Source organism: Nomascus leucogenys, chromosome 22a (genome assembly GCF_006542625.1).
Source record: "Nomascus leucogenys isolate Asia chromosome 22a, Asia_NLE_v1, whole genome shotgun sequence".
In the NCBI taxonomy this organism is placed as follows: Eukaryota; Metazoa; Chordata; class Mammalia; order Primates; family Hylobatidae; genus Nomascus; species Nomascus leucogenys.
The window spans coordinates 108,841,980-108,867,736 of NC_044402.1; the positions used below are offsets into that span (position 1 = coordinate 108,841,980).

General features: G+C 37.9%; 1 protein-coding gene across 5 annotated transcripts in view; it reads left to right on the forward strand.

Moving 5' to 3' along the window:
• PIKFYVE (phosphoinositide kinase, FYVE-type zinc finger containing) overlaps nucleotides 1–25,757 on the forward strand; it is an 88,926-nt gene that overhangs the window by 6,870 nt on the left and 56,299 nt on the right. For 2 of the 5 annotated variants that reach the window (XM_030803304.1, XM_030803303.1), the window contains exons 3-8: nucleotides 772–921; nucleotides 1,206–1,241; nucleotides 3,892–4,010; nucleotides 4,717–4,888; nucleotides 12,811–13,018; nucleotides 15,778–15,867. In XM_030803304.1, the coding sequence (XP_030659164.1) occupies nucleotides 772–921; nucleotides 1,206–1,241; nucleotides 3,892–4,010; nucleotides 4,717–4,888; nucleotides 12,811–13,018; nucleotides 15,778–15,867 (775 nt within the window). The remainder of the gene's footprint in view (nucleotides 1–771; nucleotides 922–1,205; nucleotides 1,242–3,891; nucleotides 4,011–4,716; nucleotides 4,889–12,810; nucleotides 13,019–15,777; nucleotides 15,868–25,757) is intronic. The other 3 variants (XM_030803305.1, XM_003254011.4, XM_004092017.3) reach the window with 3 other exon arrangements.

Consider the following 25,757-nt stretch of genomic DNA (forward strand, 5'->3'; position numbering starts at 1 on the left):
CATAAACAGACCCCAAAAATCCCTGCCTTCATATGAAGCTTGCATTTTGTTTCCTTTAATGTGCTCAAGAGGGGCCGGGCGCGGTGGCTCAAGCCTGTAATCCCAGCACTTTGGGAGGCTGAGGCGGGCGAATCACGAGGTCAGGAGATCGAGACCATCCTGGCTAACATAGTGAAACCCCGTCGCTACTAAAAATACAAAAAATTAGCCGGGCGTGTTTGCGGGCGCCTGTAGTCCCAGCTACTCGGGAGGCTGAGGCAGGAGAATGGCGTGAACCCGGGAGGCGGAGCTTGCAGTGAGCCGAGGTCGCGCCACTGCACTCCAGCCTGAGGGACAGAGAAAGACTCCGTGTCAAAAAAAAAAAAAAAAAAAAAATTATATGCTCAAGAAATTTCTAATGAAAAGTGAAACAAATAGAAGATCATATATACCAAGGGTGTGATTATTGGCCTATAATTTTGCCCCCTTCTTTGAATTTTCTTTTTTTAAAATCTAGGCTGGGTACAGTGGCCTATGCCTGTAATTTCAGCACTTTGGGAGGCCGAGGTGAGAGGATTACTTGAGGCCAGGAGTTCAATACCAGCCTGGGCAACATAGGGAGAACCTGCTTGTATTTAAAATTAAATAAATGAAAAAGGAAAAAAAAATAATTTTTAGTTATGCATATAATACATGTATACATTGTTGCCTGAAAATTTCGTCTACTTCCTGCTCATTGCTGAACTCTCAGTCTTGGTTTTTCAAGTAATGCCAAGCGTTCCCTTGCTACAGAGAGAGCAGAAGGAGGCCAGGGAGAACAGCAGCCTTTGAGTGGAAGTTGGACCAGCCCTCAGCTCCCTTCAAGGACACAGTCTGTTAGGTCACCCACACCTTATAAAAAACAGCTTAATGAGGAACTCCAGCGGCGCTCTTCAGCATTAGGTAAAACAGTGTTCTTATTTCATTCCCTTCTATATGCTAGATTTTTCCACAGTCGTTGTGTTTCCTAGGTTGTTTATAGCAGGACTTAACTTTCCTGCTATTTGGAATAGTGAGATACTATTTGGAATAGTCAGGTACTGTTTAAAGTAAATAAAACTCTTACCTCGGTAGTGAAAGAATTTATTGACACCTGAAAAAGTTCTTAAACGTCTCATTAAACTTTAATTTAGGCAAGGCATAGATCTCTTCACTATTTTTTGATTAATTACTTGCTTGGGTTTCAGCAGAGAACAGTTTGCAACATCCCCAGGAGAACACAGGTTAGTTTCCACTTTGTGAATGAATTCTGCATCTGTTCTTGGGGTGCTAGTGAAATGTGATATGCATGCCTCTGGCTGCAGAACTCTGTCAACTCCATTACTGGGCTGCCACTCGCTCTTGGCCTTCTGTCCTTGTTGGGGTGCAAACTGTCAGTGTGGCTGAATACGCTGAGCTCCTCTCATCTGTCTGTTTTCCATTCTGGTCTACTACCCAGTCATCTTCATTTTCATGCTCTTCTGATGAGTATGGGCTGGGGATTGGTGTCAGAATTGAGAGATTAGAAAAAGAGAGGTGGTTTATGTTTTATTTCTGTCAGATTTTTCAACTTGGTGGAGTGGTTTGCCTAAATCAAGGTGACAAAGGAAGTGGGAGGTGGCATGATAGAGGGGAAGGGATGCAGCATTGGGAATTAGATGCCCCAGAACACCAGATCCCGTCTGGTCTGGCTGATCACCCTGGTAGTGGTGGTTGGCAGAAGGATATTTTATTGTGAGTTCAGACTTGGTCAGCCAGAACAAAGAGAAACCAAGCAAAAGAAGAGTTTCTACCCAAGGACTGGCACAGAGCTGGCTGCATCACCTGCACAGGTTTTCTAGGGCAGTGAGCCTCAGCCAGGGTTCAGCCATTTGGAGGGAAGAATCAGAAGATGGGGAGTGGGAGAGGGAGAAAGAAAGGAGCTTTCCTTTTATTCCAGATAATCTCTATTTTAACTTTTAATCTCAGTAAACTCTCCTTAGCTCTTGAATCTGACCCACAACAACACTCTTTTTGTTGAGGGAGCTCTTTTGACCAAATCCCATGCTGAATTGAGTGTAGGATTTTTTTATTTCTAAAATCAAGTTAGACTAGAATGTAATATTTTAGGAGTTACAAATTGGCAGCCTGCCAAACCTTGCCATTGGTGTTATGATCAACCTGAACTTTAATATCTCCAGGTGGAGCCTTTACTGTCTAGTTTCCTTACTGTCTTTCTCAAGTCTACTTGATTATTTGATTCTATCTTGAAGGCATTTGAGCTTCAGAAGCCTGGTGTTGTTTGGCCAGTCAAGTTCTTTTCCCTATTAAAAGGGCTGTAATTCTATAATTTACTAGCTTTCCGACCTTAGGAAAGTTATTTAATTTTCTAATGTTCATTTTGCAAGAGAAGCAGCTAAGGCTATTTGCCTAAGGGCATAGAGCTAGACCAGATTTTCTCTCTGGGTCTCTTTCATCTTCAGCCAACATCTGTGATTCTCTTGGTTCCAAGAAGGATCTCACTCATCCTTTTTCAGCAGATGATGCTATTAATACTTTCTTGTATTCCTAATTGGCTAAATGCAAGGGACTTCACAAGTTGTTGCCTGCTGCACAGAAGCACAGCCATTATGTTTCCAGTAGCTTCATCTGTCTCCTTTTTCAATTTGTAGATCATAGAGAATTGTTTTTTGTTTTGAGACTCAAGTTTAGTTATTCTAATACAGTAGCAAAACATCTGAGGTATGTGCTAAAATTAAGATATAACTTTATAGAAAGATAAAAGTTGCCAAAGTTCTCTAAAATAGGTACAATTTTGATCGTTACTTCAGTGATTACATTATCTTGGGAAATTCTTTGTGAACTTTAGATCCCAACCTCTCATTTCTTTGTAATTCTTTTTTTTCCCACCCAGCCAAAACAGCACCTATCTAGCAAATGGTGAGTTTGAGGAAGATTCAGAGTGGGGTATTTTCCAGTTTACTTTGCCATAGGTTATCAGGTTGATGGGTTTAAGCTAATAGGATGTTCATCCTTTTTGTCAAAACGTCTTTGCTTCATCCTTAGGTTTTGTAACTGCCAGAAATAGAAACTTCAGTTGTAATTTTGGTCTAAATTAAGGAAATAATAAGTGACAACTTTGGTGGGCATACCCTGTTTTGGTCACGAGGCTGGAATTTGGGCTTATTAGTGACAGATTTGGCTTCAGTATTGCTATGTCAGGTATAAATGATCCTTTCCTATTTGGAGCTGCGGGGTTGGGGAAGTGACAGAGAAGGATAGGATTGGAGTTTTAGCAATTTTCTGGCAGTTTTAATTTGCTTGGACATAGGTCAGGTTTTACCATAGCAAAATTTGCCATCCTGGATGTTGTGAAGTCTGTCAGAATCTTTGAAAGCTGGGCTATTAAACTTCTTTCTGATCATCTTCTGCATGAGACTTTGGATATATGGTCTACAGATACAGACAGGACTGAACTGTTTGATCCTATTGCTTACCTGTTTGACTTTAGAGACCAAGCTAAGTTAACCCTCCTTGATTGCTTTTTGTTCTGCTAAATTTCTAGCACGCATTTATTATAGGTTGGACCAAAGGGCTTAAGAAGTCATTAATGAATTTTGGACCATTTAAGTGATGTTCCCATTCCAGGCCTGAAAACCATCAATGGTCTCAGACAATGCTTGTCTTAGGCAGCCTTGACTCGCTTGTAAAACAGCATTTTACATGAGAAGAAATACTTTCAGTAGCCTCTTACTCTTATAAAGACTTGTTTTAACTCTCAATTCATATAACTGGGTGGGAGAACATAATTATATGCCAACAATAAGAGGCAGTTTCCATCACATATACACCTTGTTGTATATAAATACTAGGGACTGTTAACAAGGTTGCTTTTTTTTTTTTAATCCAACTCAGACACAAGAAGGAAAGCAGAACCTACCTTTGGAGGTCATGACCCTCGTACAGCTGTTCAGCTTCGAAGCCTCAGCACAGTATTAAAACGCCTCAAGGAAATCATGGAGGGGAAAAGCCAGGTACTGTCTAGAGGCTTTGGAAGATTACTTATTAAGCGCTTATGGGGATCATGCCATACCTAATGAAAATGGCTTAATGCCACTGAAAGAAAGTTTAATTAGCGCCTCCTCCGGCTGTGAACACCCTATTTTTATACATAAGTTCTTAATTTTGTTGTAGTCTAATTTATCAGTTTTTTTTCCCGTTATGCTTAGTGCTTTTTGTGTTCTGTTTAAGAAGTGTTTATCTAGTTCAGGGCAGTAGATATTCTCCTATGGTTTCTTCAAGAAGCTTTATTATTTCTGTCAAGTATAGGGGTCAGGCTTCCATTTTTCCTCATGGATGTCCAGTTGGATATAGTACCATTGTTTTTGAAAAGACCATCTTTCACTGATTGCATTATAAATTCCACCATAAGTCCATATATGTGTGAGGGTGTGTCAGGGCTCTCTTTTTCTGTTCCATACCTTTATTTTTTTCTATCCTTGTACCAGTACCCTGTCTAAAATTATTGTAGCATTAGAATAAGTCTTGATGGCTGATAATATTAAGTCCTTCAATTTGTTCTTCTTCAAGATTGTCTTGGTTATTTTGACCTTTTGTATTCCCATATGAATTTTTGAATTAGTTTGTTTTCTGCAAAAGAAACCTTTGAGGATTTCATTTGCCACTGCATATTAATAATCAGTATTTTCAAGAAGCCTTCACACATTTTTATTGTTATAGGATAGTGACCTGAAACAATACTGGATGCCAGATAGCCAATGTAAAGAGTGCTATGACTGTAGTGAGAAATTTACAACCTTTAGGCGCAGACACCATTGCCGACTATGTGGGCAGATTTTCTGCAGTCGTTGCTGTAATCAAGAAATCCCTGGAAAATTTATGGGCTATACAGGTAAATGCATTTTATTGCCACTTTACAATTTTTAAAGGTCATAACTATAAAACACTTATAATACAGGATAGTTTTAAGCCAATTTTCATTTTGGGTTTTATGTGTAAGACATGGGGTCACAAAGGTGAGGGAGACACAGCTTTGCTTTTAAGAACTTTCCTATTGAATAATACAGTAGATGGGACTTACCATAAATAACTGGAGTAAAAATGTATTTATTGTAGATGCTAGCAAAAAACTATAGGAACATTAAAATTTATTAGACAAGATCGTTAGATTACTAATTTAAATCACTATGAGAGTTTTCATTTTACAAAGTACAGATCTTCCTTGACATAATTACATGACACTGTGCTTTGGCAGTGAATTGTGTCTTACTCAGATTCTTCCATAAGGAACATAGTCAAATTTCAGCAATACAGAACATTTATTTGTTGAAACAGAAAAAACTGAACAATGGTGTGTTGATTTATACAGTGATTTGGGAGTAGAAGGTAGGCAGAAATTATCTGAAAAAGAACACTTAACATCTCTCATGTTATTTTTGTTACTGTGAAGATCTTTCTGTCTGCTCATTTTTTTCCACCTAAACTACTAAAGAGTTCAGAATCCCATTATCTGTCACCCAGAATCCCATTAGCTTTTACAACAGCTTTTTTGTTTGAAAATTATTTGTATTTCTTTTTTTTTTTTTGTAATAATTTCAACTTTTATTTTAGATTCGTGTTTGTTACATGGGTATATTTAGTGATGCTGAGATTTTGCATATGACTGATCCTGTCACCCAGGTAGTGAGTATGGTATCTAGTAGTTAGTTTTTCAAACCTTGCTCATCTTCCTCCCTCCCTGCTCTAGTAGTCCCCTTGTCTATTGTTGCCATCTTTATGTCCTTATATACTCAGTATTTAGCTCCCACTTGTAAGTGAGAGCTTGCAGCATTTGATTTTCTGTTCTGTGTTAATTTACTTAGGATAGTGGCCTCCAGCTGCATCCATATTGCTGCAAGGGACATAATTTTGTTCTTTTTTATGGCTGTGTAGTATTCCATGGTGTATATGTACCACATTTTCTTTATCCATTTCACCATTGGTGGCACCCAGGTTGATTCTGTATTTGCTATTATAAAAAGTGTTACAATGAACATACGAGTACATGTGTCTTTTTGATAGAATGATTTATTTTCCTTTGGATATATACCCAGTAATGGGATTCCTGAGTCAAATGGTAGCAGTTCTGTTTTAAGCTCTTTGAGAAATCTTCAAACTGTCTTCCACAGTGGCTGAACTAACTTACATTCCCGTCAGCAGTGTATAAGCATTCTCTTTTCTCTGCAGCTTTACCAGCATTCGTTTTTTGGCTTTTTAATAACAGCCATTCTGACTGGTGTGAGACGGTATCTTATTGTGGTTTTGATTTGCATTTCACTAATGATTAGTGATGTGGAACATTTTTTCATGTTTGTTGGCCACTTGTAGGTCTTTTTTTGAGAAGTGTCTGTTCATGTCTTTTGCCCAGTTTTTAATGGGGTCATTTGTTTTTTACTTGTTGAATTACGTTTCTTATATATTCTGGATATTAGATCTTTGTCAGATGCATAGTTTGCAAGTATTTTCTCCTATTCTGTGGCTTGTCTATTTACTCTGTTGATAGTTTCTTTTGCGGTGCAGAAGCACTTTAGTTTAATTAGGTCCCACATGTCAATTTTTGTTTTTGTTGCAATTGCTTTTGAGGACTTAGTCATAAATTGTTTCCCCAGGCTGATGTCCAGAATCGTGCTTCATAGGTTTTCTTCTAGGACTTTCATAGTTTGAGGTCTTACATTTAAATCTTTAATCCATCTTGAATTAATTTTTGTATATGGTGAAACATAGGGGCCAGTTTTATTCTTCTGCATATGGCTAGCCAGCTATCCCAGTGCCATTTATTGAATAGAGTCCTTTCCCTGTTGTTCATTTTTGTTGACTTTGTTGAAGATCAAATGTCTGTAAGTGTGTGATTTTATTTCTGGTTTCTTTGTTCTGTTCCATTGGCTTATGTGCCTGTTTTTGTACCAGTACCATGCTGTTTTTGTTACTGTAGCCTATTCCTATGAAACTGCCAATGTCCTTTTTCATAGAATTAGAAAAAACTATTCTAAAATTCATATAGAACCAAAAAAGAGCCTGAATAGCCAAAACAATCCTAAGCAAAAAGAACAAGGCGGGAGGCATCACATTTCCTGACTTCAAATTGTAATCTAAGGCTACAGTGACCAAGATTACAGCTTTTAAAAGACTTTTTTTTTACCTTTGGTTTCTCCCTGCCTCTAATTCATATTTCATATCCTAGTCAGCATTCTTTGTAAAATGCTAATTTGATCATGTCAGGGTATTTCCCTGCATAATACTCTTTCAGAGCTCCCATTACCCTCAGGATAAAACCTTTCTTGTTAATATGGTTGGTATGTTAGCTTCCTAGGGCTGCTATAACAAAGTACCACAGGCTGGGTGGCTTAGAACAGCAGAAATGTATGTCTCATGGTTCTGGAGGCCAGAAGTACCAAAATACAGATCAGGGAACAAATATAGGGATTCTGCTGGTTGTCTATTCTAACTGTATGTTCTAGAACTGGGGAAATAACCATAGAGTGAGTTTGGGGACTCACTAAACTCACAGTGAGATGGACCTGAGCTAAAGCTTCACTGATCACCTGACCTCTATAAGTCCCTACTCTGACAGGCAGACCAGAGTGATGTTTTGGGTCTCCTGGAATTAGTGTCAGTTGAGAGTAAGTGTCTAATAACCCCAGAAAAATTTGATCATTTCCTTCTCCTCGGTGTCCAGTCGCCTTGGTAAAAGCATAGTTCTCTTTGGGGATGGCTGGTAGAAAGATTAACAGTGTACATTTCTGGCAGTGTAGTGGGGTTCTTCTTCAGAATGACCAATCCCCTCTTCATTCAAGGAGTTCTGGATCATCTGTAAATGGCTCAAGTCCGGGAATTGAGTGAAGGATGATATGACTCTGTTTTCATGATTCAAGTTGGACTTACAGCTACTTGATATAGAGTTGTTTCTGTTATACAAATCAAGTAAGAATTTTGTTGACTGCCCATCTACTTCACTTGTGGAGACATTATGATCAACTAGCCAATGCCATAAATCTCTTAGGCTGTTCTGATTATTGCTTTGATTCTAATGTCTATTATAGTAACCATGCCCACCTTGTCTTTGGCGACTAAAGTGCTGCCTATTGGCCCCTGCCACCCTGGGATCCAGTGATCCTCATTGCATTTAGGTTTCCTGACCCAGGAGCAGTAGTTCCTGCTGTAATTTCTGATCTACAAAGAAGAGCAACCACAAAGCTCTTTAAGGATGTGGGGCCTCCCCTCACAAGTTTATTTCTCATAGTCGTGGTTGAAAGGTATGTCCTTCTTGGGTGAGTCAGCAAGTCTTACATGGTAAAACTACTTTTAACGTTTCAATCTCCCCTGACTTTTGGATGCCTTCCTCTATAATATAATAGGGCATTTCTGACATTTCAACCCCATTTAGTGTAAGCCACCTTTTGGTCTGTGTTTCAGCCAGTCATCTAAACAGACTGTTGGAGACCCTTTTAACCCCTTGAGCTGCAACAATAAATATAGAATCTGCTTAGTGGGCCCATGTCAGTAAATTCAGCTTGTTCCAACTTCATGTTCTTTCCACTATTATCCCATACCTTCATTATCCATTCCCACGTATATTTCCTTGGTTTTTATCTGTATAAATTGGAAAAATCATGTCGTTCTTCTGGAGCGTAGTGCACCTTCTAATGGGTCACAGTTTGTATCTCACCTTTCAGGGCCTACCTGAGCTTGAGTTTCTTTATAGGTCTGGTAGCAAAGAGGAGTAGTAGGAGTAGATCCTGAGTAAAATTAGGAGTGTCCTGCAAGGCAGCTAACTCAGGCGAGGTCATTACAGACTGTCTGATCAAAGCCAGGTTAATCTCCTCAAATGAGGTGGAAAGACTGCTGCTGCTGGCAAAGAAGACTCAGAATTTTGGTGTTTAACATCCCCAGCTTCATCAGGATCTTCCTATATATTTCCATTCCTTCCCAATCAACACCCTCACTTTAATAGCAGACAAACTTCAAGGTTGGTGATTCAGTTTGTGTTTCAATTCAGCCACTTGCAGGATGAGAGTGTTGTTTTGATTTTTAACAATCTTAGCACTGAACCTGCAGGAGATAAGAATTTCTTTTAAGGAAGACCTAGAAGCTTTCAGATAATTTATACAGTTCTTGAGCTGGGAATTTGAATCCCTAAGGTAATCCATTTCTTTTTTTACTTTTGTCTAATGCAATTAGGAGGAACCAGCCCATGTCATTATAGTTGTTAGCTTGACAAAACCATTCTAAGATATTAAATACTTGGTCACTCAGAACTTTGCCTTTTATAAGTATTAATATTTGATTAGGAGTATCTATAGGTGATATTTTGCATGTCTTTGTTGCCACATTACACAGTGGACTATCAGTGTTCTCTTTACTACTGGAAATAGAGTCATTAGTGCCTTTAAATCTAATCAGCTTAGAGAACCAATTCCAGAAATACAAGAACCAATTCAGAAAACTTACCCTTAAGATTCTGTTGCTCTAAAGCCATTCTTGGTACCAAAATATGTATTAAGGTTCTCCAGAGAAACAGAACCAGTAGGATACACAAACACACATTTATATATAGAGAAATTTATGTTTAACAATTGGTCAAGTTATTTTGAGGGCGGGCAAGTCTGAAATTCTCAGGGCAGGCCAGTAGGCTGGAAACTCCTACAGGATTTCTGTCTTGCAGTGTTGAGAGATAATTTCTTTTTCTTCAGAAAACTTTAGTCTTTGTCCTTAAGGGCTTCAACTGATTAGATGAGACCCACTCACATTCCAGAGGACAATCTGCTTTACTTAAAGTCAGCTGATTGTAAATATTAATCACATCCAAAAAAAAATAACCTTCACAGCATCTCAGCTTGACTAAATAACTAATCTAGCCAAGTTGACACATAAGGTTAATCACAAATGGGATAATATAGTGGTCCCCAACTTTTTGGCACCAGGGACCGGTTTTGTGGAAGACAGTTTTTCCATGGACTGGTGTGGGGGACGGGGGATGGTTTTGGGATGAAACTATTCCACCTTAGATAATCAGGCATTAGATTCTCGTAAGGAATGTGCAATCTAGATCCCTCACATGCGCAGTTCACCGTAGGGTTCACGCTTCTGTAAGAATCTAATGCAACTGCTGATCTGACAGGAGGTGGAGCTCAGGAGGTAATGCCCGTTTGTGCATGGCTTGTGTGCTGCTTGCTCGCCACTCACCGCCTGCTGTGCGGCTCGGTTCCTAACAGGCTATGGATGGGGAGTAGTACATGGCCCTGGGATTGGGGACCCCTGGGATAATGTATGCTAGGCACAGTTATACATTGTGACCCTGAATAAATATAAATACCTAGAAAAATGTCTAGTACATGGAAAGGGATCAATGAACAGTAAACTATTGTTATTGATGGTAATAGCAATAGTATCTGCATCTGTCATGCAGCTTTTTGGTTATATGTGTGTTGCCTCCAGTGGACTATGTGTTTTTTGATGGCAGGGCTGTATCTCATCAATCTTTGTACTCGCATCACACCATATAGACATGCGCTTAATAGGCTCTTGCTGATGAAATTTCTTCATGAAATGAAAACTTTTCTGATTAGGCTTGGCTCTGTTTATTGATTTGACAATTTTAGTTCTAATAGCTGACTGGTTAGGGGAGATTTCCTTTATAGTGTAAGAAACAAATGAAGTCTTTGTTGTAGTAAATTGAAAGTCTTTCTGCAGGGAGTAATTTCACTTCTTCTGTTTTTTTTTGGAGACCAAGTCTTGCTCTGTCACCCAGGCTGGAGTGCAGTGGCACGGTCACAGCTCAGCTCACTGCAGCCTCAGCTCAAGCAATGCTCCTACCTCTCAGCCTCCCATGCCACCATGCCCTGGCTAGTTTTTGTATTTTTTATTGATGTGGGGTCTCACCATGTAGCCTAGGCTGGTCTCAAACTCCTGTGCTCAAGCAGTCCTCCTGCCTTGGCCTCCCAAAGTGTTGGGATTACAGGTGTGCGCCACCGTGCCTGGCCTACATGCATAATTTAATAAAACTGAGTACTATGTAATAGTAGTCTTAAAATGAAAAAGCAAAAGGCCATTTTGGTAGTGATTATGGTAAAAACATAATACAGTTAACTTTTAGAAGTCTTTTATTTTGTATCACTTCAGTTTTCTAATATTAGTGGGAAAATTTTAGGTAGAATTATTAAACAACATGTTATTAGTAAGGTTTAATTATTTTACCTCCTTTTTAAATACCTAAAATGTTATAGAATCACTCAAAACAATGTTATAGAAAAATAGGGTAGAAATGAAAACTTCTATTTGGACAGGACTGCACCCTCAAAAAATACATATTTAGAAATATTAACCTTGTTTGTCCTCTCAAGAATATTTCATTTCTATCCTTTTTTTTCAGACAGTTTCGCTTTTATTGCCCAGGCTGGAGTGCAGTGGCACAGTCTCGGCTCACTGCAACCTCTGCCTCCCAGATTCAAGCGATTCTCCCACCGCAGCCTCCCGAGTAGCTGGGATTACAGGCACCCGCCACCATGCCTGGCTAATTTTTGTATTTTTACTAGAGACAGGGTTTCACCATGTTGGCCAGGCTGGTCTTGGACTACTGACCTCAGGTGATTTATCCGTCTCAGTCTCCCAAAGTGCTGGGATTACAGGCGTGAGCCACCGTGCCGGCCTTAACTTTTTTTTATAAGAATTCTTTTATAGTTTTTACTCTCATATGTTATACTACATGTAAGCCCATTTTCTGTTAGTTTGCTTTTGAAATTCTTTGGAGGGTACTCTTCAGGGCTTCACAATAAAGACCTTAATAATATTTTCCTCCTTAATTAATTTGCCTGTGGAAAATATGTTGTTTCCATTTGTGTTGGTTTATGTATTCTATTAAAAAATGTTATTCCTTGAAACTCATGTCTCTGTTAGATTTCTTTTTTAAAATTTTATTTTATATATGTTTATATTTGTATAGAGACAGGGTCTCCATATATTGGTCAGGTTGTTCTTGAGCTCCTGCCCTCAAGCAGTCCTCCTGCCTTGGCCCCCCAAAGTGCTGGGATTACAGGTGTGAGCCACTGTGCCTGTCCTAGATCCCTTATTTCACTTTTACAACCTGGAAAAAAATACTCTTTCTAGTATCATTGGGATATACATTTTATTTTGTTTTATTTTATTTTATTTTATTTATTTATTTATTTTGAGACGGGGTTTCGTTCTTGTTGCCCAGGCTGGAGTGCAATGGCACAGTCTTGGCTCACTGCAACCTCCGCCTCCCGGGTTCAAGCAGTTCTTCTGCCTCACCCTCCTGAGTAGCTGGGATTACAGGTATGCGTTACCATGCCCGGCTAATTTTTGTATTTTTAGTAGAGATGGGGTTTCACCATGTTGGCCAGGCTAGTCTTGAACTCCTGACCTCAGGTGATCCGCCACCTTGGCCTCCCAAAGTGTTGGGATTACAGGCGTGAGCCACCACGTCCGGCCTGGTATGTTACATTTTAAACTCATTATAAATGTTTGTGGTCGTTTGGACACCTGGATGAATTTATCATAATGATGGCTCTTTTTTTTTCTTTTAACTTTTCACTTTTTATTTTTAGTGCCAGAATTCAAAATGGCCCTTAAATATATATAATAGAGCTAACAAAATTATTTCACTTTTTAAAATGTCTTTTTTTGAGAGTCTGTACTTGAAGACATTTCCCTGTTATTAGATGAACTGTTGACCCAAGGAGTTAAAAAAGTTATGTTAAGCAATATATTACTGCTATCTTTTCCTTCATTTTCCTTGTTTTTGTTTGTTTCTCCTAGGAGACCTCCGAGCTTGCACGTATTGTAGAAAAATAGCCTTAAGTTATGCTCATTCCACAGACAGTAATTCTATTGGGGAAGACTTGAATGCTCTTTCAGATTCTGCTTGCTCTGTGTCTGTGCTTGATCCAAGTGAACCCCGAACACCTGTTGGGAGTAGGAAAGCCAGCCGTAACATATTTTTAGAGGATGATTTGGCCTGGCAAAGGTATTGTCCCTTAAATATAATTTTATTTAAAGTTGAGAAATATCGATAGTTGTCTGACCTTTGAGTGCTTTCAGTTAACACTTACCCTCTTTGAATTATTTCCTGTCAGTTCACCGTGTTCTCCTTTTTCTTTGGCTTGCCTCCAGAATGTTTGCAGATGTTTATGGATAGTGATGATATTGGCTAATTAGAATGTAAGCTCCATGAGAGGAGACTTTACACCTTTCTTCTCACTGTTCTACCCCAGGCACCAAGAACAGTGCATGGCATGTATATAATCTTGATAATATTTGTTGAATAGGCAACATAAGTCATTGAGATTATTAATTTCTAATGTAGCCTTCTGTGAGAAGAAGAATGCCCATATAATATGTATTCATATTTCCAAATGAAATTAGATTTTTTTTTCCTTCTGAAGGAATATGTCATGTTTTTCTGTAAGTATACTGCACTGCTATGTCATGTTTTTTTGTAAGTATACTGCACTGCTTGGTAGTAGAGGGTGCTAACTCTTGGAAGTTACCTGGAATTGTTTGAATAAGAATCTTAGTTTCATCAGTTTCTGATTTTTAAAAATTATTAGTTATTATTTTTGAGACGGCCTTGCTCTGTCACCCAGGCTGGAGTGTAGTGGTGTGATCATAGCTCAGGGCAGCCTCAAATCCCTTCCGCCTCAGCCTCCTGAGTAGCTGGGACAACAGGCGCACACCACTGTGCTTGGCTAATTTTTTTTTTTTTTTTTTTTTTTCAAGAGATGGGGTCTTGCCATGTTGACCAGGCTGTCTTGAACTCCTGGCTTCAAGCGATCCTCCCACTTCAGCTTCCCAAAGTGCAGAGATTACAGGCATGAGCCACTGCACCTGGCCTCTGATTATTTTCTTTAGCTGAATTGTTTTGTTAAGCATAGTACCAAATCTGGCCATTTCAAAGAGCTTATAGTTTTAAGTAACATCTCTCTGATAAGTTAATTTCTCAGTTAACCCTTAAGGAATTGAGAAATTAGTATGTAATGAATTTAAATAGAAGTAAAAAATGAGTTAATTACAGCTACATTCAATATGTATGAATCTCAGGGACATAAAGTGGAGTAGAAAAGAAAATCATCTAATCATGTAACCAGTAAAATTTAATTTATATAAAATTTAAAAATACGCAAAACTAGTACACTGTCTAGGGACTGAAATGTGGTAAAACTTAAAGACAATGATAGATATGAAAGTTACAACAGTGGTTTCACTGAGGGAAGGGAGGGGATTAGGACTAGGTAGGGGAATTTCACAGTCAGTGGTAGGGTACTTTCTCTTTCTCTTTTTTTTTTTGAGATGGAGTTTTTTTTTGCTCTTGTTGCCCAGGCTGGAGTGCAATGGCACAACCTTGGCTCACTGCAACCTTCTTTTCCTGGGTTCAAGTGATTCTTCTGCCTCAACCTCCTGAGTAGCTGGGATTACAGGTGCCTGCCACCATGCCTGGCTAATTTTTCTATTTTTAGTAGAGACGGGTTTCATCATGTTGGCCAGGCTGGTCTTGAACTCCTGACCTCAGGTGATCTACCCACCTTGGCCTCTCAAAGGGCTAGGATTACAGGTGTGAGCCACCGTGCCTGGCCGAAGTTTCTTTTTCTTACATTAGTTTTTATTTATTTATTTATTTTGAGATGGAGTCTCGCTCTGTCACCCAGGCTGGAGTGCAGTGGCGCGATCTTGACTCACTGCAACCTCTGCCTCCCAGGTTCAAGCGATTCCTGTGTCTCAGCTTCCCAAATAGCTGGGATTACAGGCGTGTGCCACCATGCCCAGCTAAGTTTTGTATTTTCAGTAGAGATGGGTTTTGCCATGTTGGCCAGGCTGGTCTCGAATTCCTAAGCTCCAGTGATTTGCCCGCCTCCCAAAGTGCTGGCATTATAGGCATGAGCCACCATGCCCAGCCTTTTCTTACATTGCTTCGTGAATACTTTGGTGTTTATGGCATTGTGATTTTTTATACCTTACATATATTTTATAAATTTTAAAAATTGATTCTATGTTTAATTAAACAATACGAAGTATGGAAATTTTTTAGTTTTTGCTTACTTTAGTTAGTAATGCTTTTTAGTTGTGATTGGCCCTGTCGTAATGGGCAGATGTGATTTAACAAAACAAATCAGGTAAGAAAGCTTCCTGAGAGATGTACAATAGATGTCAAAGGTAGAATGATAGTTAAATTTTAGGTTCTGTGCTAATTGCTTAATGTTCATTCTCTTTTAGTCAGCATATCTCTGTGGTAGGCACTATTTTTTCCTTTCGACAGATGTGGATGCTGAGGTTTAGCGAGATTAAGTAATGAACCCAAGGTCACGCAGCTAGTAAGAGGTCGAGCCTGCACTTGGACCTAGGTTTGTCTGACTCTATGGTGCTATTCTAGTGGGTTATGGGGACTGAGAATAAAATATTTGAACTCAGATTTCCCTCCAAAATCACTTTCATCTTGTATTAATAATGTTAGAAGTTTCAAAGGCACCCATCCAAATAACTTTATTTACATTCCATATACTTAAAAACTTTTTAAAACTGTCATTTCGGTATTTTGTATTCTTAAAAGCCATGCACTGCAAAAACTATTATTCATACCATTTACACCCTAATTAAAGGAAGAACAAAAATGACCTATAATCTCATTATTGCAGGGAAAAAGATTAAATCTCCTTTTAATGTTAAAGCGCCTCATTGAAATTCCCTTTTACTGTCCTGAATTATTTCAGTATTTTCCTATTTTCTTTATAGTTTGATTCATCCAGATTCCTCAAATACTCCTCTTTCAACAAGACTTGTATCTGTGCAAGAGGATGCTGGGAAATCTCCTGCTCGAAATAGGTAAACTGACAAATGAAAACACTGCTCTCTGATGTTTATTTCTTTTCATGCTAATAAGAAGAACAAATGGATAAAAAGAGTGGGATTGATTGTCATATACTTTCGTAGCTCTAAAAGCTGAATTAAACTATCATTTTCTTTTTTTTTTTTTTTTGAGACGGAGTCTCCCTCTGTCGCCCAGGCTGGTGTGCAGTGGCGCAGTCTCGGCTCACTGCAAGCTCCGCCTCCCGGGTTCACGCCATTCTCCTGCCTCAGCCTCTCCGAATAGCTGGGACTACAGGCGCCCACCACCACGCCTGGCTAATTTTTTGTATTTTTTAGTAGAGTCGGGGTTTCACTGTGGTCTCGATCTCCTGACCTCGTGATCCGCCCGCCTCGGCCTCCCAAAGTGCTGGGATTACAAGCATGAGCCACCGCGCCCGGCCTATCATTTTCTTTTTGCTATTCAGCCCTTGTTTCCATTCTCTCAGTGACTCTTTCCGATATTCTCCACTGGCTTCCGGGTTTGGAACCTACACCATCCTTTCTCTTCTGGTTAAATAAGACGTGAAGGATGTGAGGGAAGGTGCCATGTGGACATTTTGTGGATGAGAGTCCCAAGAAAACAGGAATAACAAATTCCTGAGAGGAAATACACTTGGCAAGAAATAACAAGGAATCCTATGGTAATGGAGTAGAGCAGTCTTAGACTCTGTCATTTACTCTGAGTGAGATGGGAAGCTGTTGGAGAGTTTTACATTTTTTGTTGTTAATTTTTAATTGCTTTGAAAAAATGTCAAACGTGTAGAAAAGTTTCGAGAACAGAAAAATGTATCTTCATATATTTTTCATTAAGATTTGCTAATTTATATTTTGTCCCTTTGCTTTCTCATTTTTTCTTTTTTTATTTTTATTTATCTTATTATTATTTTTGAGATGGAGTCTCACTCTCTTGCCAGGTGCAGTGGTGCGATCTCAGCCCACTGCAAGCTCCGCCTCCTGGGTTCATGCCATTCTCCTGCCTCAGCCTCCTGAGTAGCTGGGACTACAGATGCCCATCACCATGCCCGGCTAATTTTTTTGTATTTTTATTAGAGACGGGGCTTCACCGTGTTAGCCAGGATGGTCTTGATCTCCTGACCTTGTGATCTGCCCGCCTTGGCCTGTCAAAGTGTTGGGATTACAGGCATGAGCCACCGCACCCAGCCTATTATTTTTTAGTAAAATATAGAGATGGGGTTTCACTTTGTTGTCCAGGATGGTCTTGAACTTCTGACCTTATGTGATCTTCCTACCTCGGACTCCCAAAGTGCTGGGATTACAGGTGTGAGCCACCACACCTGGCCATCGTTTTTTATATTGTATATATATATATGCATATTTTCTGAACCATTTGAGAGTAAGTTGCAGACATCATTTATATATTTTTATTAAGTTTATTTTTTATAGCAGTTTTAAGGTTCATAGAAAAAATGAGCAGAAAGTACAGAGAGTTCCCCTATAGCCTCTGTCCCCACACATGCACAATCTTCATGACTATCAGTGTCCTGCACTAAAGTGGCATATTGTAATCAGTGGACCTACTTTGACACATGATCATCATCTAAAAGTTCATAGTTAACATTAGAATTCACTCTTGGTGTTGAATATTCTGTGGATTTGGACAAATGTATAATGACATGCATCTGTTGTTGTATCCTACGGAATAGTTCCTCTGCCCAAAAAGTTTACTGGGCTCCTCCTATTTATCCCTTCCTCTCCCCAACCCGTGAAAATCATTAATATTTTTTACTGTCTCCGTAGTTTTACTTTTCCCACAATGCCATATAGTTGGAATTATACAGTGTGTAGACTTTTCAGATAGGTGTCTTTCACCTACTAATACGCATTTAAGTTTTCTCTGTGTCTTTCCATAGCTTGATAGCTCATTTCTTTTTAGTGATGAATAATATCCCATTGTCTGGATACACTATAGTTTATCTACTCACCTACTGAAGGACATCTTGATTGCTTCTAAGTTTTATCAGTTATGAGCAAGGCTGTTATAACATCTGAGTACAGGTTTTTTTGTGGGTGTAATTTTCAGTTCATATGGATAAATACCAAGGAGCATGATTGCTGAGTCCTATGGTAAGATGATGTTTAATTTTGTAAGATGCTGCTAGACTTTTTTCCAAAGTGGTTTTACCATTTTGCATTCCTACCAGCAATGAATGAGAGTTCCTGTTGTTTCACATCCTCATCACATTTGGTGTTGTCAGTTTTGGATTTTGGCAATTTTAATGGGTGTGTAGTATTATTTCATGTGATTGACTTTTGTGTATTAATCTTGTATCCTGCCACCTTGCTATAATCACTTAGAGTTTGTTAGTTCTTTTGGATTTTCTATATAAACAGTCTTGTCATCTGTGAACAAAGTTTTGTTTCTTCCTTCCCAATCAGTGTACCTTTTATTTCCTTTTCCTGTTTTATTTCATTAGCTAAGACTTGTAGTCCAATATTGAAAAGGAGTAGTGAGAGGGGACGTCCTTGCCTTGTTCCTGATCTTAGTGGGAAAGCTTTGAGTTTCTCACCATTAAGTATGATGTTAGCTGTATGTTGTTTTTCGTAGATACTCTTTATCATGTTGGGGAAGTTTGCTCTATTCCTAGTTTACTGAGAGTTTTTTATAATGAAGGAGTGTTGGATTTTGTCAAATGCTTTTTCTGTATCAATGACATGATTATGTAATTATTATTCTGTAACTTGATGTGATGGGTTATATTAATTGATTTTTTAATATTGAACCAGCCTTGCATACCTGGGATAAATTCCATTTGGTTGTGGTGTATATAGTTTTTATACATTGTTGGATTGGATTTGTTACTGTTTTGTTGAGGATAATAGTTTGTGGTTTCCTTTTCTTGTCATGTCTTTGTCTGGTTTTGGTATTAGGGAACTCCTGGCCTCATAGACTGAGTTAGAAAGTATTTCCTCTATCTTCAGGAAAATTTTGTGGAGAATTGACATAATTTATTTCTTAAATGTTTGGTAGAATTCACCAGTGAATGCATCTGGGCCTGGTGCTTTCTGTTTTGGAAAGTTACCAGTTATTGATTCAATTTCTTTAAGAGAAATAGGTCTGTTTCGATTTTCATTTCTGATATTTGTACTTTGTGTTTTCTCCCTTTTTTTTCTTAGCCTGGCTGGATACTTACTGATTTTATTGATCTTTTCAAAGAACCAGCTTTGGCTTTGTTGATTTTCTCTATTAACTTCTTCTCTAATCTTTATTATTATTTTTCCTGTGTTCACTTTGGATTTAATATGCTTTTTAACCCCTTTGTTCCCCAAGGTGGAAGCTTAGATGATTGATTTTAGGTCTTCTTTTTAAATGTATGCACTTTGTGCTGTGAATTTCCCGCTAAGCACTGCTTTCTGTTGCATTCCACAAATTTAGGTAGGTTGTATTTTCGTTTTCATTTAGTAACAAATATTTAAAAATTTTTCTTTATATTCTTCTTTGACTCATGTTATTTGTTTTACAAGTGTGTTGTTTCATCTCCAAGGATTTTGGGATTTTGTAGCTGTCTTTCTGTTAATGATTTCTAGTTTGATTCCATTTTGGTTGTTGAAGGCAGACATTGTATGATTTCTACTCTTTTAAATTTGTTATGATGTGTTTTATGGCCCAGAATGTGGTGTGTTTTGGTGAATGTTCCATGTTACTTGAGAGGAATGTGTATTCTGCTGTTGAATTAAGCAGTCTATAAGATGTCCATTTTATCCACCTGATTAATGGTGTTGTTGAGTTCAGCTATGTTGTTATTGATTTTCTCTCTGCTGGATGTGTCCATCTCTGATAGAGGGGTTAAAGTCTCCAGCTATAATAATGAATTCATCCATTTCTCCTGTAGTTCTATCAGTTTTTGCCTCATATATTTTGGTACTCTGTTGTTAGGAGCGAGCATACATATTAAGGATTGTTCTGTCTTTTGGAATATTGATTTCTTTATCATTATGTAATTTCCCTTTTTACCTTTGATTGCTCTGAAGTCTGTTCTGTCTGAAAATTAATATAGTTACTTCTTTTTTTTTAGCTTTTTTAATTAGCGTTAACGTGGTACATCTTTTTTTTATTAGTGTTAACGTGGTATATCTTTCTCCATCTACTTTTTTTCATGTATCCTGTTTTGATTTCATTTGAAAATTTAAAAATTAATTTTTAAAATTGACACATAATAATTGTACATATTTATGGGGTAAGTAGTGACATTTTGACCTTTCACTTAGTTTTTAATCTGTATGTGTCTTTGTATTTAAATTAGGTTTCTTGTAGACAATGTATTTTTGGGTCTTAGTTTTTGATCCATTCTAACCATCTCTGTCTTTTAGTTGGTGTATTTAGACTATTGACATTTAAGGTGATTACTGATGTAGTTAGAGTAATATCTGCCATATTTGTTACTGTTTTCTACTTGTTGCCCTTGTTCTTTCTTCCTGTTTTTGTCTTCTCTACCTTTTCCACCTTTATGTATTTGATTGAGCATTTTGTTATTCCATTTTCTCTCCTTTTTAAAGGATATCAGTTATATTCTTTTTACTTTTTTTAGTGATTGCCCTAGAGTTTGCAATGTAACTTACAACTAATCCACATTTACTTTCAAATAATACTATACTACTTCACAGGTAATGCAAATACCTTATAACAAAATACTCCCAATTTTTCCCTCCCATCTGTTGTATCATTGGCATTCATTTCACTTACCTATAAGCATGCATACATACATAATTGAATACATTGTTGCTATTATTTTGAAGAAATAGTTATCTGTTACATCAACTAAGAGTAAGAAAAAGAAACGTTTTTACTTTAACTTATTCCTTCTGTGATGCTTTTCTTTGTGTATTAATAGATCTAAGTTTCTGACCTATATCGTATTCCTTCTCTCTGCCTTTTCAGCATTTTTGCAAGGCAGGTCTACTGGCAAAAAATTCCCTCAGTTTTCATTTGTCTAAGAAAGGCTTTACTTCTTCTTCACTTTTGAAGGGTATCATCAGGGTACAGAATTCTAGGTTGGCTTTTTTCTCTCAACATCTTAAATATTTCATTTCATTCTTTTTGCTTGCATGGCTTCTGAGGAGAAGTCAGATGTATTTATTATCTTTGATACTCTACAGGTAAGGTTTTTTTTTTTCTTTAAATAGAGATGGGGTCTTGCTGTGTTGCCCAGGCTGGTCTCAAACTCCTGGCCTCAAGCGATCCTCTTGCTTTGGCTTCCCAAAGTGCAGGGATTACAGGTGTGAGCCACCATGCTTGGTCTTTAAGGTGGTTTTTTTCAAGATCTTTGTCTTTATTTTTGACTTTCTGCCATTTGAATACACTTAGTTTTGCCTAAGTGTAGTTTTTTGACATTTATCCATGCTGTGTTCTCTGAGCTTCCTGGACCTGTGGCTTGGCATCTGACATTAATTCGTGGGAAATTCTCAGTGATTATGGCTTCAAATATTGCTTGTGTTCCATTCTCTCTTTCTTCTTTTTTTTGGTATTCCCATTACATTTATATTATACCTTTTGTAGTTGTCTCACATTTCTTGGATATTGTTTGTTCAGTCTTTTTTCTATTTGCTTTTCAGTTTTGGCAGTTTCCGTTGAGATAGCCGCAAGTTCAAAGATTCTTTCCTTACCTCTGTTTAGTCTACTAAGAGCCCATCAAAGGCGCTCTTCTTTAATGTTATGGTGTTTTGATCTCTTGCATTTCCTTTTTGCTTCTTTCTTAGAATATCCATCTCTCTGCTTATATTATCTGTTCTTGCCTGTTGTTTACTTTTCCCATTAACACCTTAGCATATTGATTATAGTTTAAAAACAATTGCTAGACTGATAATTCCCACATTCATGTTGAGCCTGTTTCAGATGCTTGTTCAGTGTCTTTGAACTGTGTTTTTTGGTTTTCATCATGCCTTGTGATTTTTTGTTGAAAGGTGGACATGCTGTACTGGGTAAAAGGAACTATGGTAAATAGGCCTTTAGTGATGTAGTGATAGGATGTAGGGGGAGGTTAAGTGGTCTCTAGTCCTGTGAGTCACTCTCACAGGTGAGCCTGTGCCCCTGAACTGTAAACTTTATCAGGGCTTCTTGTTTTTTTCCCCTTAGGTGAGACAGAATGGCTGGAGGGGGCTGGAGTTGGGGACTTTTCTTCCCCCATGTGGAAGGCTAGAAGGGGCTGCGGTTGGGGATTTCCTTCTCCCTGGGTAGGTTAAGCTCTGATATAACTCCAGCAGGTTAGGCTCTGGTAAAATAGTTTCTCCTCAGGGCAGGACATGTTATGAAGAACAGAATGCTCTGACGTATTTTTAAGTTGTTTATTCTCTCCCTCTGCTGGAAGCCAGAAGCCGGAGGGAATTTTTCTGACATTCACTGTGAGGACGTGGTAGATCTGGAAGTGAAACTCCCAAAAGCATCCCCACTACCCCCATGACTGGGTTCGCCTAGAATTTGTATCTCTGGTTTGTCTACATTGAGCTTCGAGGAATCTGTCAATTTGATTTTAGGTTTTCCTACCCTAGTACTGGTTCCCATGGAGGTTTCTGCTCCAGTGAGTTGTGATCCTCTGTATCTGCTTGTCTGTCTGCAGTATTTGGAGCAGGATTTGGCTTGTGACCTCACTTCTCTGATGGACCTAAGAACAGTTGATGATTTTTCTCTGTTCAGGTTTTAGTTGTTGAGATGGAGTGAAGATGCTCACATGCTAGACCAGAAGTAGAAAGTTCTATTTTTTACTTTTGAATACTTAAGTGTTTTTCCTCAGAACAATCATGTTCTCTTACATAACGAATTTAGGAAATTGTAACAGTGGTAAATTTCTATTATGTAATATACTGTAGGTATTCTGATTTTGCCAGTTGTCCTAATAATGTTTTTTTGTACTGATTTTCCCCCCAATCTGTGATCCAGTTCAGAATCATACATTGAACTTATTTGTCATATGTCTTGGTTTTCTTTACTCTGCAACAGTATCTTAGTCTTTCTTTGTGAAGAGGATAGACCAGTTGTTTGGTAAAATGCCCATCAATTTAAGTTTATCAAAAGCTTCCTATGATTAGATTTGGGCTGTGCAGTTTTGGGGCAGAAATACTCCATGAGTGCTACATCCTTCTCAATCTGTTATGTTACAAAGGACACAATACAAGTTTATCCCATTGGTGGTGTTGACTTGATCTCTCGCATATTGGGTTTCTCCACTGTAAAGGTACTATTTTATCCTCTGTAATTAGTAAGTAATATGTGGGGGAGATACTTTGAAACTGCATGAATACCCTATATCTTACTAATCTTTCATCAATAGTTTTAGCATTCATTTATGATACTTGTTGAAATGCAATGTTATTATGTTTGCAAAATGGTGATTTTTCTGTCTATCTTTGCTTTTACATTTATTAGTTGACATTCTACTCTTAAAAGCTTTTCCTTGTTGGAGAGTTTTGGGTGGAGTGTGGAAGGATGACATGACATTTTTTTTTTTTTTGAGACAGTCTCGCTTTGTTGCCCAGGCTGGAGTGCAGTGGCGCGATTTCACCTCACTGCAACCTCTGCCTCCCAGGTTCAAGCGATTCTTGTGCATCTCCCACTAGCCTAGGATTACAGGCACCTGCTAGCATGCCTGGCTAATTTTTGTATTTTTAATAGAGACAGAGTCTCACCATGTTGGCCAGGCTGGTCTCGAACTCCTAACCTCAGGTGATCCACCTGCCTCGGCCTCCCAAAGTGCTGGGATTATAGGTGTGAGCCACCATGCCTGGATGAAACAGACAAATTCTAAATATATTTTGACTGTAGAGCTAATAGGATTTGCTAATCAACTGGATGTAGGCTTCAACAGAAAGACATCAAAGATGACTCAGGTCTTTGACCTGAGCAGTTGGAGGGGTGGAATTGACAGCTGGGAGGAACAGTTTGGTTTTAGATGTGTTGAATTTGAGATATCTTCTAGACAACCAAGTGAGATGTCAAATAGTTGGATATGTGAGTCCAGAATTTAGGGGAGGGCTACACGCTAAAGATATAAACTTGGATGTTGTCATCATGTGTATGGTATTTAAAGCTATGAACTTGGATGGAGATCATCAAGAGAATGAGTGTGAAAAGGGAGGAAATAAGGACTAAGGACTGAGATTGGAGAAATCAAGAGAAACCAGAAAAGGAGACGGGGAGAGGCCAGCGAGGTGACAGAGAAACCAGGAGGGTATTTACCTTATTAGTCAAGTGGAGAAAGTTTTTCAAGGAAGGGGAGTTATGCTGCTGATATGTTAAGTAAGATGAGGAGTGAAGACTGACTACTGGATTTAACGACAACATTGGTAATCTTGATAGGCAGTCTCAGTGGGTTGTTTGGGGTTCAAGAGATAATGGAAGAATTACTGGAGATTGGAGTTTTGCTGTAAAGTAGAGGGAAATGCAGCAGAGGGATGTGGAGTCAAGAGATGGCTTTTTAAAAAGATGGGGAAAATTATAGTATTCCTGTTGGCATATGTAGAAGTGTAGGGATACCTGTGCTAATTTACAATGTATCTCCATGTGTTTTGAATTGATGCTAAGATTGATGTGTTTAGGAAAGATGTAATTTAGTCAATGAGCGCTGTCTCTAAATATAATTTTAATCAGTATTCTTGCTACTAGCCTATTTATTAGAGCTTTTGACAGTAAAATTGACTAATTTTCTTTTATTCTTGTTGCCACCATATTAGAATATGTGCAGGGATGGTTAAAATGATAGAGAAGTAGAATGTATGGATAATGCACCCATTGGAAAAGAGATTAAGAAATAATAGCAAGCTTTCACTAAAACACTATGCCAAGAAATAACCAATTATTTTTAAAAATTGTTTATCAGGTATTTGATAGCAGTGGTTTCCTATTAACTGACACTTTGCTAAACCTGTGAATACTTTAATTATTTTAAAAATATTTTCATCTTTATACTGGGGAAATATTGGTTTTTCAATTGACACCTGAAGGTGTCAGCCCTGATACATATTAGTCGAGCTACTTTAGGCAGATTACTTAATCCCTTATTCTTGATTTCTTTATCCGTAAAATAGAGCTAGTAATACATATTCCATAGGATGCTGTGAAGATTAAATGTGGGAAGATACAGATACTGCCCTAATGAATGAGTTATGTATATATATAGTCTAACACATCATAGGTGCTTTTGCCTTTTATCCTTTATGTGGAAGCTAAAATTGGGTTTAGTTTTTTTCTAGATAGAAGCCAACTAAATTTCTAGTTACCTTTTCTTTTAAATAAATTAAAGGTTCCTTGATGCTATTGGTATTCTACTTCTAAGTCATTTGTTTGGTAACTTTACCAAGAGTCAAAATTAAAGATATGTATGAATACTGATACTATGAGAAGAAACAAATTTCTTGTAATGTTTTTACTGACAAAATAGCATAATGTAATAATATTTGAGGACAATATTTTAAATATAGGTCTACTAGTGAGAAGAAAGGAATTCTTTTTTGGTCATAACGTTTTGCTTATTTGGGTGTCAAAATTGGTGTTCCCTTCATCAGATTGATTGCATTGCAGATATTTAACTATAAAACCTTCTTAGTTCATGGGCTATACAAAAACAGGAAGAAGGCTAGATTTGGCCTGTGGGCCATAGTTTCCTGACCCTGATCTGCAAGATTATTTCCGCATTTAATTTCATTCTTTATATTTGTTATTTAAAAAAAAAAAATCCAGTAACTTACAGCATTTTAACAAGACTTTGTATCTATTCCCTTTGAAATATTACTAATATATTAGCTATATAATTGTTTTCCTGTAATCTTTCCATAACTATTTTCTTTTAGACTTATTTCCAAGTAATTTTAGACACACATAGAATTGCAAAATATAGACTTACGTAGAGTTGCAAATA